The following is an 18,774-nucleotide window of genomic DNA, read 5'->3' as shown; positions in this document are numbered from 1 at the left end:
CCATCCAACCCTAATTTGTTGGCTCTAATGGTTTACTGGAGACATAGTCTGCCCCAGGCTTCCCATAGAAGACAAGCATGGGGTACTTCGGACCTATTCTTCATCGGAATTCCCACAGAAGACAAGTATGGAGTACTTGGGACCTATTCTTCATCGGAATTCCCACAGGAGACAAGCATGGGGTACTTGAGACCTATTCTTCATCGGAATTCCCACAGAAGACAAGCAAAGGAGGACTGGGGACCTATTCTTCACCAGACTTCCCTTCAGGAGACAAGCATGGGGTACTTGGGACATTTTCTTCATCGGAATTCCCACAGAAGACAAGCAAAGGAGCACTGCAGATCTATTCCGCCCAAGAATTCCCTTCAGGAGATAGTCAAGGAGTACTTGGGACCTATTCCTCCCTTTCAGGAAACAAGCAAGGAGTGCTGGGAAAGTGAGATCCCATTCTCCCCAAGAATTTCCACGGGAGACAATCAAAGAATACTGGGGACCTATTCTACCCAAGACTTCCCACAAAGAAAAGACTGTCACCCTCACCATTTGACCATGGAGTCTCACAAAGCACCACAAAGTCCACCACGTTGTGCTCCATCTCTAACACTGTGGTGCTCCTTCCATTCATCACTGTAATACTTGGAGTCCGGCCAGCTCGGTCGTATGACATCCCACCTGAGAAGATCACTAGCGGCTCACTGAAACAAACAATCAGGGTGGTTATCTCACATGTGCATGTGGACCACTCAGACCTGACAAGCACTTGGAGGAAGGCAGTACACAAAGACATACGTAAGATACAGGAACACCTTGTTAATCTGGAACCTGTTAATCCAGAATCATAGCCTACTGGACAAGTACTGCTCGGACCATATACAATGGAACATCACGCCATACTCATACTCACTGGAATACAGTATTTGACTACCATTGGACTTGGAAGTATTTGAGGATTTTTAATTTATTTTTTTTAAAATGGAAATAATAACGAAACGTGTGGCGCACTTTATGATGATGTGGGCGGTGCCTGAGAACCAAGACTATTTTTTAGCCTAAGCATAACAACCACTTCCTAAAGCTATTTGATATATATACACGTGTTATGGGTTTTTGGACGCTTAAGAAACAGTCATAGTTTTCTCTCTCATTGCATGAACAACAGTAAAACATCTCATTCGCTGATCAAAGACTTTCTCTTTAAAACAATCCATCATCTGAGTATTTATAATGTCTGTGTGATGCTACACGCCCCCTGACAGCAGGAGTAAAAGGATCAAAGGATGTATGCATAACATAAATTAAAGTTATACTATTTGGTAATTTTTAACCGAATCACGGTAGATTGCGAGAAACGTGTGCACTGCTGATGGTTGCTTCCAGCTTAATTTACAAAACATACACACAGTGATCTTAATCTCTGCATATAAAGCAATGCCTAGCAGAACAGGATATACAACTTAATTGCTAAGCCATCGTGTCTAGTGATGTTTTATCTCAAATTTCAAATTTGTATTGACCGAGTTTAATTGTTATAATCTGTTTGTGTCCCTGAATTGCAAATATAGGGATTGTGTGTGAGCTGGTGACGTGCTTCATTCCGATTCGCTTTATACACGGGGTATATAACTTAACATCGATTTTGAAGGCTTGAACAGCGGGGGTCACCTTACACATGGGGTCGCTTTATAGATGGCGATATACTGTACCAGTACACATGATTTTATTTGGTAGGCCTCGTTGTATGTTTACACTAACAGCCATATAACAACCAGCTGTATGGCAGAAAAAACAGGTCCTCAAGACGAAAAGATGCGTATGTATGACAGTATTCTCAATTTGCTTGACAGTAACATCTTTAAAGTTTGGTCACAACAATTAGATTTAAATAATATCATCATTAGATGAGAAATATCTGTTAGAACTACTGTAAATCTTGCATTGATTTTGAGTCGCATTTTTGGCTAGGGGTCAGCAGTCATACTTATTTGGAGATTTGCAGTACCTGAGTAAATCATTATGTAGGTCACTGTGACCTTTACATTTACTTTAAGTACAGAACATCAAAATGGCCGACGGGATCAACGTGACGGGCGATATATATCCATAGTTGACATTGAACCTGTGGCCATTAGTTCCATTGGTGATTATAACAATTTGCCAAATAGATACTAAACTATTTCATAGATAGAAATTCATCTTCTTGACCGCTACTGTCAATCTAGGCACAGATCGAGTTCATATTTCGATCTGCATTTCTTCGAAAGGTAAAAAAATGGATATTGGATTACAAAGTTTTTACAAAGTATGCAAAAACCCAGAGTTCAAGGTTAAAGTATTTGAATGATCAGAAGTTTTAAATCCATAAACATTAAAATGTATCATTCATACACCAATGAATGTCAGTTTCGTGTTCGTTCTACCAGCCTCAGGTCTAACCAGCCATATCTCTTGTAATCTTCACATTCCAGTGTTTGCCTTTACGGTGTCCCATAAAAACAAATATGCACTGAAAAAACTGGGATGCAAAAAAAGAAATCTACATGCATTCCCTTATGCGTTTCTCCATTTGATAAAACTTTACTTCATGCATAACTTATCATTTCGTTTTGAGTTCTTTTCGCCCAACAAAAACCATGTGATACACACATAAAAAAAGACACTTAAAAATCTTAACCAGCCATTTTATTTGTGCTCAAGAATGGCCTAAAACATCATATCAGGTCTACATTTGAAAGACCCGTGAAGATTCCGGGGTAGAATAGGTCACCAGCAACCCATGCTTGCTGTAAAAGGCGACTATGCTTGTCGTAAAAGGCGACTAACGAGATCGGGTGGTCAGGCTCGCTGACTTGGTTGATGCATGTCATCGATCCCAATTGCGTGGATCGATGCTCATGATATTAATCACTGCATTGTCTGGTCCAGACTGGATTATTTACAGACCGCAGTCATATAGCTGGAATATTGCTGAGTGCGGTGTTAAACAATAAACCAACCAAACCAACTACATTTGAAATATGTACATGAATGGGGTCATGCACCCAAACCCCCACAAGATAGATTTGCACCTGCGCCTGTGCTGCTTGCACCTAACGCATCCATGTCAACCCCATTATTGCAAACACTGCATTCTAAATAATAATGAAATAGTGAGTCAGTGAGTATGGTTTTACGCCATCCGTAATTCTCTTCCTTGTGAACTATATAGTTTCTAAAAACTATTGTTTTTTTAATCAAGATTAGACAATTTTAAACTTTCCAATTCTGTGTAGCAGTGGTTTTTTTCTGTACAAACATTATGGTGAAATATCTGGTCAACTTCTTTATATTGAGGAACACTATACAGTTTATCTTCACACAAATTAAACCAGTCAAATAAAAAGAATCTTTGGTTTTGAGGCTTCTTAAAAATAACAATGCAATGAATAAGAACATGACCACAGTTACCATTTCATTAAAAAAAAACAATACCTGTTCTACCCAAAATAAATTTTTTTAAAACCCCCCAAAAAACCACAATATTCATGGCTCTCCAGCACCGACCTTTCGCTCCCACTCATTCTTCAAGTGTCTTCCAACACTTTTTGTCCGTGAAGCAATTATTTTTTAAAAAATAGGCTTTATCCGAGTGAAAGCAAGAAGTGAACATCACTCATGGCAACATTGACCAAGATGCATATTTTACCACACACTAACCTTTCTTGAAGGAGGTAAAATGTATGTAAAAAATATGTCAGAACCAGGGATTTAAGTGTTTGTGATGACAATTTGTTGGAGGATGAAAACTGAAAAATGTGCCAAAAATATAACATAATAAATTAAGTATTAGAAAACATAAAATCTTAATATCTCACTTGAATGAAATGACATGTTATGCCAGAACTACTTTTGGAATGCCTCAGTGCCACTATGGTTATCAGAGATAGATCATGAACATCAGTCAGTGAAAATTAGTAAGAAAATACATAATAAATAGACCATGTGTCTTTTCTGGTTAAATAAAACATTCATCTCATCTAGTGAACAGAAAAGGTTGAATCTGCCACAAATGAAAATATCAACTTTGTCTGATCACTCAATGAGATAGAAATGTTATCTGACAAGCAAATAGAGCTATCTTCTATATCAATGTCACTATACAATATTTACAACAAACTTTCAAAATGTCTCCCAAATACAAATTAGGCATGTATACCAAATTTGTTCATCACACAGACTCATATTAAATTCTTTATGTTAATATATGCATCACCACGAGCATCATATTCTTTTTCATAAAATTCCAAATAATTCTTCCCTCCTCAAGCCATACTGAGTAGACTGACATTCTGAAACCTGGCCAGCTAATATGAACAACTCTATTAAGTCTGTGAAAGTAATAAACAGTGACTGACAAACAGCTTACCCATTTCGGATTGATTTCCAGTCGACCTTGGTTATAGGCTTGCACGGGTCTGGTTTGCCATCCTTGCCAAGTTTGGCTGAAACAAAAAGCATCAATGAAATATATGAAGGCACACTGGGAATTGGGGTTTTTAAGAGGTCCCCAGCACTCCTGCATGTCACGTGGTGCCTACTTAGGCAAGTGACTTTGTTCAAAATATGCCTCGGTTCACCCAGCAGTGAATGGGTACCCTCCGGATGAGATGGTTACGTGACTGTTAACCTTCCAGCGCCTCAGTGGTAGCTTAGGGTGTACACTCCTAATGGGAGCTTAGAATGATAATTGCAAGAGACTAGTGTAGCGGCCATAAAATTTCCAAGTCCCATGATGGGATTCGAACCACGGACCTTCTGATCAGAGGTCCGACGCCTTGTCTATATGACCAAAGAGGTTAACCCCGTCAGCAATCTGACAAGGTAAGGATGTCATCTGTGGGATGACTCCACGCCCTGCTACATACTCCCCCGTCAACAGAAGGCATGTCCCAGGCCGCATAGTAGGGTACTGAGGCTTATTTTGCTCAAATTCAATATGAATGTGCTCAGACCCATGTTGGGCGCCAATGTAGGGGCCATAAAATTTCCAAGTCCCGTGATGGGATTCGAACAACGGACCTACTGATCCGACATCGGACGCCTTGTCCACATGACCAAAGAGGTTAACCCTGTCAGCAATCTGACAAGGTAAGGATGTCATTTGTGGGATGTTTCCACGCCCTGCTACACTAGTATGGACTACTAGTGACATATTTTCTCAATTTTAATTCTCAATTATGACCCACGGCCTGTCAGTATGATACCTGGGCTTGATGTTTATATTTATCACAATACTGAAAAACTATACAAAGTGGCGCCATCTGCAGCTCACCAAAAATTTTGCATAGACTAAATTGTCCACCTCACCATCACAAATAAAATAAAAGATTTAGTCATTCAGAAGTATTTTATAAAAACATCAGAAGTGGTTGGTACAATTACCTTATTTATTAAACATAATGTAATGGAATTTCCTATAAAATAGATTTGGTACAAGACAATGAATTAACATTGTGGCTGACATTGGAAGAAAAAGAGGAAATTCCATATCTGTCTATGTTTTCTTGCAGAAAGAAATAAGAGTACTACACAAAGTTCCTGTTAAACAACGTGAGTTGGCTAGGACTGCCTTGTGCTGAGGGCCTGCTGTGTAAGATTACCATGGGGGAACATGCTGTTCATGGGTTTGGGCGTCGGCTTGAGTCCCCATGTTGTCAGGCTTCCGTCTGAATGACTGCACATGAACTGCTTCCCTTCGTGGTGCCAGGCGATGGACCGTAGAGCCTGCAACAAACACCAGGCCACACGGGTAGATTTCAGGAATGTAGTATGTATATGCTCTCATGCAGCCTCTCATAGTTTCTCATGCAGTCTCTCATAGTCTCTCATGCAGTCTCTCATGCAGTCTCTCACGCAGTCTCTCATGCAGTCTCTCACACAGTCTCTCATGCAGTCTCTCACACAGTCTCTCATGCAGTCTCTCATGCAGTCTCTCACAGTCTCTCATGCAGTCTCTCATGCAGTTTCTCACGCAGTCTCTCACGCAGTCTCTCATGCAGTCTCTCATAGTCTCTAAGTCTCTCACGCAGTCTCTCACACAGTCTCTCATGCAGTCTCTCATGCAGTCTCTCATAGTCTCTAAGTCTCTCACGCAGTCTCTCATAGTCTCTAAGTCTCTCACGCAGTCTCTCATACAGTCTCTCATGCAGTCTCTCACGCAGTCTCTCATGCAGTCTCTCAGTCTCTCATGCAGTTTCTCATGCAGTCTCTCATGCAGTCTCTCATACAGTCTCTCATGCAGTCTCTCATAGTCTCTCATGCAGTCTCTCATGCAGTCTCTCATGCAGTCTCTCATACAGTCTCTCATGCAGTCATGCATTCTACAAAGCATACTCTCATGTACACTCCAAAATATTCTCTCATGCCATCTTGTATGTATTCTTTCTCATATTAATCCATGATTTTGCACAAAACTACATAAGATAATGCATATGTTTAGTTGGTACTAAGACATTCATCCAAACACTTTTAGTTTGTGACAACAAGCAATTGATCATTCAGATCAAGAACAAATTTATACATGAAGGTATCTAGATAATAAAGCATGTAACATGTAAAATGACCAATTTTTAATTATTAATTGTTTTCAATATCAGCATGATTAGAGTTGTTTCTAACTATAATTGAAATATGCATTATCATCAGAAAGATATGTATTCATAACCTCAATGAGAATATTAAAGAGAAGGAAATGCCAAACAAAACATACTTTTGTATCAGGTGACATGGACCTAACAGGTATGGGTTGGTAGGTTGGATTCTTTTTTCAAATTTAATAATATGGCTAGCATAGGACAGAAGTTACTTGCAATATTTCTCGAAATTGTTGGTCAAAATAGCTACAGCAACAATAATATATGAAACATTTGTTGGTCAAATAGCTACAGCAACAATAATATATGAAACATCTGATTATTGTGTTTCAAAATGTTAAATATGGGCTTCTTGATGACTGTTTTCAGGTGTGATAAAAAACATTTGGGTTGAAGTAAAACAATGGGTAGGTCCTGAAAACACAACCATTATATTTTGTGCCTAATATATCCTTGTCTAATCCCATCAACATCAAAGTGAAAACATTATGTCAGCACCACATAAAACCAACAAACAAACACAACAAAGATTCTTTACGCAACATCCAAAATTAAATTTTACATCAAAAACATTTCAATAAATATCTGTTTGTGTTTAAAATTTGTACAAACTGTGAAAAATAATTTAACTAGGAAATGTCAAGTTTTAATTGAACTAGATCTACTTTTTTAATAAATGTACATGAGTATTTTGCAGGCAGCTGTTCATTTGATGCACAAGCTTGAGTCTCACCTCCGGGGAGCTGTATCTTGTCTCAGCTATCTTGTTCTTAAGATCCCAGAGCACAATGGTACCAGATTCAAAACCTATTAAAAGCTGCGAAAAGACAGTGAGAAAGTAGAAATCAATGCACTCGTACACTCGGACAGTCAGTGAAATGGCTTGTAGACCTTAACAACATGTAATGCCTTCCAGCCTGGCAAAATCTCCACATTTAAGTCACTCTCTTGTTGATGAGGCTGTTGTAAGGCTTCCTTGTTAAAACTGATGGCATGGATCTCAAGGTTTTTGTTCAGCAGATTTTTTTGCAGTACAAAAAGCCTCCAGCATATCTTTCCTTGGAAATGAAGACTGCTTCACCAGTTACAATTTTTGGGGCAAGATCATGCATTTTTAGATAGTTATCTTATGTGGGAATATACATATATATAATGTGAAATATTGTGAATGAAAACGCATTCAGTGATTATTTAGAATCAGTGTTTAACACTTTGTGTTTTGAAAAGATATTGCTGGTATATTGTTTCAAGCAACAGACCAGGCCTCAAAGTTTAAATTTTTACCAAGTTGCCATATATGGCTACAAGCATTTTTTTCCTGGAAGTCAGTGGTAAAATCAACAAGTCAAGTCAATATTGTAGGTAGCCAAAAGCATGTGAAATTATCTTTTATCAAATAACTATTATAATGTGTACAAGTCATAGCACTAGTCTTGAAATTGTATATTAGTGTATACTGTACTTGATGTTTGTTATTTGAGACTCAAACAATGGTGCAATTTATGTTACTAGATTATTTAGGTATATCCTTGCTTATCCAATTAGCATTGTCAACTGAAATAAAATACTAATTACATTAATATTTACGTATTTCTGTTCATTGTGGACTTTAGGAGGTATTATACACAAGTACAATTATTAACAGACATGTTTTCCACAATCAGCTATTATTTATTTTTGTGTTTTCAAATGTGAAGCAAATGAATTTAGTTGCCACAAGATATTTGTCAAGGTAGTCATTTGGCTACCTCTGAATTTTAGACAGTAGACAAATTGAAATTTAGGTGGAATTGGCAACCCTTTGGTCACAACTTTGAGGCCTGCAGGCCTGTTGGACAACGTTTGAAACACCCTGCCTTCTAATCCATGGCGGTTTTATATTGGTCTGCTGAAATGTTTAAAGAATTAAACATTGTTGAACTGTTAAAGGCATAAAACAAATATACTAAAGTAAAGAAATATTTCTTCCCATTTTAACATTGACAACCTTGGGTGACAAGTAATTAATTAACTGGGGAGTGCACATATTCAAGTTGCAAACATAAAAAAGCAGTTAATAATATTTTTCCTGTTTTTGCCTGACCGGGCATGGTGCTGTCAGTCCAATGATTATAATCAGGGTGAATCTAGAAATCAAACCCACGATCATAGGATTCAGGGACACCAAAGGGAAGCAACTCTGCACAGTGAATTACTGCACCTAAGACTAGTAGTGGGCCAAGTGTGACCTTACTAGTCTACTGTGTTACAGTAATAATGAAGAGCTGCTGTTCTATCGGGTCAGTTACAGATTCTATTTAATTCACACACTGAATGAAAATAAATTGATGTTAGTAATAAATTGCTGAAATTTGAAATTACCAATCAATTGTCAATATTAAAGAGAACACACCCTTTGTACTGTTTGGATCATAACATACAGGTTTCAAACAACTGGATAAAACAAAATCTTACTAAACAAGAGACATCAGGAGATGACAAGTCCCCCAGTCTGGTGCAATTCAGAAATGGAGTTTGGCTACTCATACCCCACTTTTGGTTCATTGCCATTGGATACTTTCAGTTCAGTGACAAAAACAATATTGCTGTTCAGTAATTTTCAAAATCCCAAATTATCAAAAGGCACCAGTTCACCACTAGACCAATCTGTACACCAAGTTTCATCCAGAAATATTCAACGGTTTTGGAGTTCTGCTCTTGAAACAAACACTACCCTCATTTTTAGTCCAACTTGTCGTCATGAAAAGAAACACACAAAAAAATCTGAACTCATCAAAAGGCACCAGTTACCACCTAGACTGATCTGAATAACAAGTTTCAACAAGAAATATACAACGGTTTAGGTGGAAAAGGGACAACATCCAGACAAATGGATGGACGGATGGACGATTGGACATACTGATCTCCATATTTCCCCCCCCCCCCCCCCAGTCTGCTGGGGGATAAAACTTTGAACAATTTACATCTATGGTTTTAGTAAAAGTCTTCAAAAAAGATGATTATGCTTTGAATTCTAAGAAATGGCTATTGTCCTGGGTCACAATGACAACTGATATTTTCACTTCCAACAAAACCTGATAAGTCTTAGTTAACAGTGTACACAGTCTGTGTAATACAATACTCATTAACATACACAACAGTAGCATCTGGTGCAATGACAAATACACAGATAACATATAATCAATACAATGCAACAGATATCAGTCAGCAAAATACAGGCAAATGTAACAAGCCGACCGAAGTCTGCTCCATCAGCAATATTCACATCTGTATATAATGATACTGCTACAGACTCCAGACAGTTTTTGAGCTGTTGAGTATTTGCACGAGTTAATATTCACTGGGTATTGATAGTGTTCTTTGGGTAGTCATCCTATTTTAACTCTCTTGGGACTAGTCAAAAGGGTTTTGTAAACAGAATCTATTTGGAAAATATTTCTACTTCCATTCTGTTTCAGGTATCTTCTATAAAGCATGCCTTAATGCTGACCCAAGTGGGTCACATGTCGCCCTAAGTGGGTCACATGTCACCCTTAGTTTATTATGTCACCCGAAGTGGGTTATATGTCATCCGCAGTGGGTTACTGTCGCCGCAAGTGGGTCACATGTCGCCCAAAAGGCTCCATATGTCGCCCAAAGCGGGTCACATGTCACCCCCAGTGGGTTATATATCACCCCAAGTTGGTCACATGTTGCACCAAGTGGGTCACATGTCAGCCTAAGTTGATTATATATCACCCGAAGTGGGTTACATGTCGCCTAAAGCGGGTCACATGTCACCCCAAGTGGATTATATATCACCTGAAGTGGGTTACATGTCACACCAAGCGGGTCACATGTCCTCCCAAGCAGGTGACATGTCGCCCCAAGCGGGTCACGTGTCACCCCAAGTGGATTATATATCACCTGAAGTGGGTTACATGTCACCCCAAGCAGTTACATGTCCTCCCAAGCAGGTGACATGTCACCCCAAGCGGGTCACATGTCGCCCCAAGCAGGTCACATGTCACCCCAAGTGGATTATATATCACCTGAAGTGGGTTACATGTCACATCAAGCGGGTCACATGTCCTCCCAAGCAGGTGACATGTCGCCCCAAGCGGGTCACATGTCACCCCAAGTGGATTATACATCACCTGAAGTGGGTTACATGTCACCCCAAGCAAGTCACATGTCGCCCCAAAAGGGTCACATGTCACCACAAGTGGATTATATATCATCCGAAGTGGGTTACATGTCGCCCCAAGCGGGTCACATGTCACCCCAAGTGGATTATATATCACCCCAAATGGGTCATATGTCACCCCAAGTGGATTATATATCACCCCAAATGGATCATATGTCACCCAAAATGGATTATATATCACCCCAAATGGGTCATATGTCACCCAAAGTGGATTATATATCACCCCAAATGGGTCACATGTCACCCCAAGTGGATTATATATCACCCCAAATGGGTCATATGTCACCCAAAGTGGATTATATATCACCTGAAGTGGGTTACATGTCACCCCAAGCAGGTGACATGTCGCCCCAAGCGGGTCACATGTCGCCCCAAGTGGGTCACGTGTCACCCCAAGTGGGCCACATGTCGCTCCAATTGGGTCACATGTCGTATAACCTAACAACAGTGATACATGTCTGAGATACAATGTGCTAGATATTGAACATCTGTGCATTATTCACTGCACTCGAGTTCATGTACACGTGAAGCCTGCAATCATAACGAAAGATCAGTAGCGACATCTGTGAAGGCAAGCTGAAAATGTTACATCGGATAAAATTACACACAATGTTATACTAGTGGGTTATCAAATTTCCTCATGCGTACTTCAACTCAAAATTAATTGTGTTTTTGTGATTTACGTCTAAGTATGAAAAATCAATATCCCTAATGTAAACACACTATACTGACTCCGAGCCGACCAGTCCCTGTTTTAGACCCTTAATGCCAAGCACCAGGCAGGGTAACAACAGACTGTACCATGTTTTAACGGGTTTTTGGAATTATGTGGCCAGGGATCAAACCCCTCACCCTTCGGCTTTACTATAAGCAGAGGCGGTTGATTGGGGGATGGTTGCCAGTGGTAGTGGAAGACACTGTGGCAATGTACTGGGTCAAAATAGATGTCATACATGTTGATACTTGCATAAATTACTACAAAGTGAGGGAGTTAGTGAGTTTGCTTGTCATAAGATTTGTTTGTTTGTTTGTTTGTTGTTTAACACTGCAATATTCCAGCTATATGACGGCGGTCTGTAAATAATCAAGTCTAGTCCAGACAATCCAGTAATTGACATCATGAGCATCTTTCTACGCAATTGGGATACGATGACATGCACCAACCAAGTCAGCGAGTCTGACCACCCGATCCTGTTAGTCGCCTCTTAAGACAAGCACAGTCACCTTTTACGACAAGCATGGGTTGCTAAAGACCCATTCTAACCCGGATCTTCACTGGTCGCTTGTCATAAGAGACGAGTGGTATTGATCTGTCATTGTATCCCAATTGTGTAGATCGATGCTCATGTTGTCAATCACTGGATTGTCAGGTCCAGAATCGATTAATAAATACAGACAGCCGTCATATAGCTGGAATATTGCTGAGTGCGGCGTAAAACAACAAACTAACCAACCAACTTAGTTCTCCTCCAAATTTTAAGGATTGACTTGCAGTCATATGGTACAATATGTCCCAATTACTGGATCTAGTGCTCAATCAACTGGCCACACACCAGCCTTGACGGCAGCCTGGACATCGTTAAAAGGTGAGCGACACCCAGGTCGTTGTCCAGGTGTTGTTTGATAACACACGAGCGCAATCACAGGCTGCCTGTACATTCTATGTGAAATACTTTGTTTAAATTCTTTGTATCTTGTCATCTAGCTGGAATATTGCTGAGTGTGGCGTTAAACAATAAACAAACAACTTGAACAGTATTTCAGCAATACTATCAAGTGCCATATTTAAGCAGGAAAGCCTGAATTGAAGCAGGTCATAGCCATTTACCACTTGGGTAAAACCAACATGAGTGAGTGAGTGAGTGAGTTGGGTTTAACGCCACTTTTAACAGTATTCCAGTCATATCACGGAGTGTCAGCTTAATGTGGGAGGAAAGCCCGAAGTGAAGCAGGTCTCAGATGTTTACCACTTCGGTGAAACCCACAAGCACAATCATAGGTTTCTGGCGTGCCCAAGGGACGCAACTCTGCACAGCAAATCGCGGCGCCTTAGACAACTGGGCCAACGAACATGGGTATGGTGCAGACAAACCAAGAAACAAACTTTCATACCACAATGTAAAATGGCTCAGTAATGGCCCCAAATAACTAGCTCAGTTTAAATTACATCACTCCTGCAAAGTCACAAAGGCAGCTTCCCAGAGCGTGCATTTAGGGATGAAATTAAAACTTTTTAATCTACACCTTAACAACATTTATTCAAAAAAAGAACACAAGTGGTTTCTTGTGTAAAAGATATATTACTAGTATGAAACTATTGAAAAGAATAAAAAACGTCATCAATTTCACAAAGTTTTATCCACAAAGTTAAAATAATTACATTTAGATTATTACACCAAATATTCAAATTAATTCCCTTGTAGAAAACACCGAAAATATGTTTGCAGCAAGACCAAAAAACCAGCTGAGCGCTGTCATAATCTGAGAAATCAAATTTGAAATTCTAACATTATTAAACAGCTTTTTTCCTTTTGAAACTGCGTTCCAAAGGAAAACCTGACCCATTACCACCAACAAAACACACATATTCTCCAAACGTAATTAAGTCCCTTTTTTGTTTCCCAAGCTCTTTCTAAGTCGTTTGAATAATTTCCACCACTAATACTCAACTTGTAATCTCCTGAAGAGGTACGACAGAAAGCCTAGGAACGGCCCTACAAAAACATTGCCTCCATGCTTCATCTTGGTAATCTGATTTTAAGGTATGCTGGAGTCAAGTGAGAATATTTTTAGGTCTGTTAAGCTGTCCTGGAAAATTCCAACTGCGTAAACCGTCTCTAACTCGGACTTTTTTTCTTGACATGTGAGGGATATTCTGAGTTTTACATTTAGTGTCGTGACAGAAGTGGAGGTTTTCATCTGTTTGCCAGCTCAGAGACGATGTAATGCTCTCATCATGTATAAAGGAATATTCTGAATAATGCAAACAAATATTCATGTTCTGCGGGAGAAAATTTGGAATTTGTTTCTGACATGCCAATGTATCAATGTCAAGAAAACACAAGATACTTTTTGCTCTGTTGTAAATGTATTCCCTGTCACTTTTGAAGATGGCTGAAAATGGAATATTCTCTTTGACTCTGACACTAATGTTCCAACGGCAACTCAAGTTTCAGATACCACTATATGATGTGTGATGTGTGAGATGAAATGGGGTTTAACATAGCTTTCATGATTATTGCACTTACATTGTGACCGGACATGTGTGAGGTCAGGGGTTAGGAGAAATGGGGTTTAATGTAGCAGTCCAAGATTATTGTTATGTAGTGACATGATGTGTGAGGTGTGGAGGAGTGAGGTGAAATGGGGTTTAATGTCGCAGTCCAAGATTATTGTTTTCATGATGTGTTAGGTGTGGAGGAGTGAGGTGAAATGGGGTTTAATGTCGCAGTCCAAGATTATTGTTATGTAGTGACATGATGTGTGAGGTCTGGGGTAAGGAGAAATGGGGTTTAATGTCGCAGTCCAAGATTATTGTTAGGTAGTGACATGATGTGTGAGGTGTGGAGGAGTGAGGTGAAATGGGGTTTAATGTCGCAGTCCAAGATTATTGTTATGTAGTGAAATGATGTGTGAGGTGTGGAGGAGTGAGGAGAAATGGGGATTAACGTCACATCCAAGAGTATTGTTATATAGTGACGTGACAATGTGTGAAGTGTGGAGGAGTGAGGTGAAACAGGGATTAACGTCACATCCAAGATTATTGTTATATAGTGACGTGACAATGTGTGAAGTGTGGAGGAGTGAGGTGAAATGGGGATTAACGTCACATCCAAGATTATTGTTATATAGTGACGTGACAATGTGAGGTGTGGAGGAGTGAGGTGAAATGGGGATTAACGTCACTTCCAAGAGTATTGTTATATAGTGACGTGACAATGTGTGAAGTGTGGAGGAGTGAGGTGAAACAGGGATTAACGTCACATCCAAGAGTATTGTTATATAGTGACTTGACAATGTGTGAGGTGTGGAGGAGTGAGGTGAAATAGTGATTAACAAAGCGTTCAAGATTATTGCATGTACATAGCAATGTGACATGATCTGTAAACCACTCTGTAGCACAAGGGCTAGTGTCTTGCAACTTTCGCATTCTTTATGTTCTGAGCCAAATAAATTGAACCATGTATATACAAGAGTACAAATTTGAGAAAATAATTAATTTCAAATAATTTCCAATTTTAAAAAAATAACTAAAAATCTGGAACTTTTAACATTCTTCATTTCAGGGCAACGTTAATGGCATTGCTCCAAAACCAGTTAAGCATGTTTCCGTTTTTCACAAAACTGATGCAGGTCGTCAGTTTCAACAAAGGGTGACAGACAGCTCAATTTTAGCGAATTCAAAGTGACAGACGATGCTCGTTTCTTACCTCTGCATTATTGATTTGAATCCACAGACAGCTTACTGCTGCGGAGTGTTTATTCCGAGTGCTATTTTACCATTGTTAATCTGCTACAACATATCAAAGCCTTCCACTAGATTGATGTGACAGCTATTTGCTAATTTTTCTTCCAGCATGTCTCATCAAAGAAATGTTTTATTCTTCTAATATGAGAGTTCATTGAAAAGTAGGAGAAGGGTGGAATTATTTTGAGATTTATTCCAGGTCAACACAGCTGATGGCGTCATTGCTCGACACGGTTTAGTCCATCAACATGTTATGAAGTTTTCTCAATGTTCCTGGACACAATAACTGTGATTAAATTGGAGTGTAAACAGTTCTTATCTGCAGATTATGTGTAAATTGGGACCATGTTGACAAAATAATAATCTCAAGGACTTGATACAAAGACAGTTTGGTGAGCTTCTTATGGAACACCATGGTCCCTTGGATGTCTTTTAGGTAATTGAGTTGCAAATGTCAGTTTTATATTTGCAGTGATGTTTTAGATACAAAAAATCCATAACGATCACTTTTAATCTACATAATAACTTTATTAAACTATGACCCTTTCGGAAATTGAACTTAACCCTGTGATTAAGTGAGTGAGCAATGTCTTACACCTGAGTCAGCAAATTTTCCCAGTGGTTTCATTATGACTGGGCCTGGTGACAGCCTACTACTGTAATTAAATTTAACTGGGCCTGGGGTGGCCTGTTTTTTTCATCAGGGCGACAAGTCTGACCCTTTTGCTACCAAACCAAAACCTGATCTGGTAGATGTTATGTCTCGTAAACTTAGCTACTGAAAGCCAATATATTGAAAAACTCAGACCCTTAGTGATGGACTAAAGACATAAGTGTGGTGCAAATAAGGTTCTACTAAACTTGAATACTGGTCAATTTTAACAAGCTCTAGGCCACAGCACTGCTTCACATTTTCAATTCCTTATCAACAATACTGCTTCACTTTCACATTTCCTTATCCACAGCTGTTTTCAAAATGAAGCAAATGAAAGTCACAGGGTACTTGTCACAGCCCAAATGTTTAAACTTCAAGATTTAGGGGGTGCCTAGATTCAAAGACTACAAGAAAAAGCATCAAGGGTCCCAGGAACGCCTTAACTTCAAACACTGCTCTCAGCTGCTTCCCAGGCCATTTTCAGTTCCTTATCAGTAATACTGCTTCCCATTTTCAGTTCCTCATCAGTAATACTGCTTCCCATTTTCAGTTCCTTAACAGTAATACAGCTTCCCATTTTAGTTCATCAGTAATACTGCTTCCCATTTTCAGTTCCTCATCAGTAATACTGCTTCCCATTTTCAGTTCCTTATCAGTAATACTGCTTCCATTTTTTAGTTCCTCATCAGTAATACTGCTTCCCATTTTTCAGTTCCTCATCAGTAATACTGCTTACACTTTTCAGTTCCATATCAGTTATACTGCTTCCATTTTTTAGTTCCTATCCATATCTTTCATCAATTTTCATTTCTTTTATCCACAATACTACTTGACATAATCATGCAATAATGCAGAGACAGTCACGTAAATCTTAGGCAAAAAAACTTTATACATGAAAAATCTTGCATATATATACTTCCAGACAAGGGCGATACCAGCTTTAATCATGATCTCAGCTAAAGAGTAACATGCAAGTACTTGCTGTAAAATCTGCGAGTGAGTCAGTCGGCCAGACTGTGAGTCATGGTGTTCTCCTACAAGTCTAGCCCATCACTGCACATCAATACCAAAGCAGCAAATGTCATCTTATGCCATAAGCAAAATTACACCTTTCTAAAAGCAGACTGTCCTGGACACACAAACCAGTGATTGATAGCATGTGCATCAAACCAGGTTTTTCTGGTCCTATTGAACACAAACAGCCTGGTCACACCTGTGAGTTTAAGGTCTACTAAAAAGTAAAAAATATATTCAGAAGCAGTTTTGACCACCCACACCCCATTTCAAGTGGCTCTGAAACCAGGTATGGGGTGCCATTCTGATAACAATCAAACAGAAACTGTTATATGTGTTGTACTCAACTTACCTTGCTAGCATCTATTGGGTTATCACTGAGATGCACTACTGGCCCTGGGTGTGTTTTTCGAGACCTGGAATGGTATGTCAATTGATCACTATAACAGTACATACAGGTTCTGATTTAACCATGTTTCAAATTTGAATATAGGGACAAATTAAGTATATTGCAATCTCATTAAAATTAGATCTTAGTTCTCGCTGCCGCTAAACAAAGATCTGAGGACATCCCATTATGGGTCACATCAGAACGACCGTAATGTGATGTCCTCAGATCTTTGTTTAGGGATAGCGAGGACTAAGATCTGATTTTAATGAGATTGAGTATACTGGTATTTTTTGTTATTTTTTTAAAAATGATAAAATCTGTGCAAGCATGAGACATGTGAGAAGTAAGTCAGCTGTTTCCCACCAATATATGAGGCACATGATTCAGTTTTAGCTAAGTCACAGATATATCACAGCTCCATGTCAGCTATATCATAGATATATCACAGCTCCATGTCAGCTATATCACAGATATATCATAGCTCCATGTCAGCTATGTCACAGATATATCACAGCTGCATCTCAGATATGTCGTAGCTGCATCCCAGCCATTTGTCAACTTTTGAACAGTTACTTTTCAACAACTGAAACTTTACGCCACCTACTGACCAGTTACATGTAAGAAATAGATGAATAAGAAAATCGCATAAAAAATTATCACTTCAGCCACTAACCCCAATCAAGTACATTTTCCAATAGACTAGTATAAAAGAAACTAGTTCACTCAGGAAGACATGATCTCCCCTTCAAGAGAAAGTTAACATCCAACTTTCCAAACAACTAAAAATAGTGTCTCTTGAAAAAATAATGAATTTATCTTAAAATTTACCATCTTTATTTTCTATCTGTTTCAACTTTCAGAAACCAATCTGGGTGTTGTTTTTATTAACACATTTTCTCTATCTCTCTTTTCTGTCTCTAAACAACAAGAATAGCTACAAGGAATCTCACATTTTAACTTGCTATAGAGTGACTGAGTGAGTATGGTTTTACGCCGCTTTTAGCAATATTCCAGCAGTATCAAGGTGGGGGACACCAAAAAATGGGCTTCACACATTGTACAAATGTGGGGAATAGAACCTGTGCCTTCGGCATGACCAGAGAACAATTTAACCACTAGGCTACCCGACCGCCGAGATACAAGCCATACACAAAAGGATTCTTCCTCAAATCATCCAATGACAGTACACTAACACACTCCCTTCACAAAGTCAGAAATTCAAAGAACTTCTGTTTATTCAAAACCCATAAAAAAAGTCAAAGAAATTTCCACAGCTGTGACACACATGTCAGAAAAAGTCCCAATCAAGTCTTGAAATGAATTTTAGTAAAGGGCAAAGGTCTTTCAATTGGTTATTCTGAGCGAAATTTCCATTCAAAAGTCATCAAGAAGAGCCAAGCCAAGGCACATGACCAAGTTGCTCAGACA

At 39.1% G+C, this 18,774-nt stretch overlaps 1 protein-coding gene across 11 annotated transcripts in view; it reads right to left on the bottom strand.

Annotated features, from left to right (window-relative positions):
• The window catches only part of LOC139474163 (syntaxin-binding protein 5-like), a 142,374-nt gene that overhangs the window by 47,544 nt on the left and 76,056 nt on the right, over positions 1-18,774 (bottom strand). For all 11 annotated transcript variants that reach the window (XM_071257050.1, XM_071257053.1, XM_071257052.1 and 8 more), the window contains exons 6-10: positions 17,308-17,371; positions 7,366-7,449; positions 5,640-5,763; positions 4,406-4,481; positions 544-698 (exon numbers count right to left, since the gene is read on the bottom strand). In XM_071257050.1, the coding sequence (XP_071113151.1) occupies positions 544-698; positions 4,406-4,481; positions 5,640-5,763; positions 7,366-7,449; positions 17,308-17,371 (503 nt within the window). The remainder of the gene's footprint in view (positions 1-543; positions 699-4,405; positions 4,482-5,639; positions 5,764-7,365; positions 7,450-17,307; positions 17,372-18,774) is intronic.

Source organism: Haliotis cracherodii, unplaced genomic scaffold, assembly GCF_022045235.1.
Source record: "Haliotis cracherodii isolate W230 unplaced genomic scaffold, xgHalCrac1.p SCAF_3, whole genome shotgun sequence".
Taxonomy (NCBI): Eukaryota; Metazoa; Mollusca; class Gastropoda; order Lepetellida; family Haliotidae; genus Haliotis; species Haliotis cracherodii.
The sequence above is the reverse complement of the archived record's forward strand: the minus strand, read 5'-3'. Positions and strand labels throughout refer to the sequence as shown.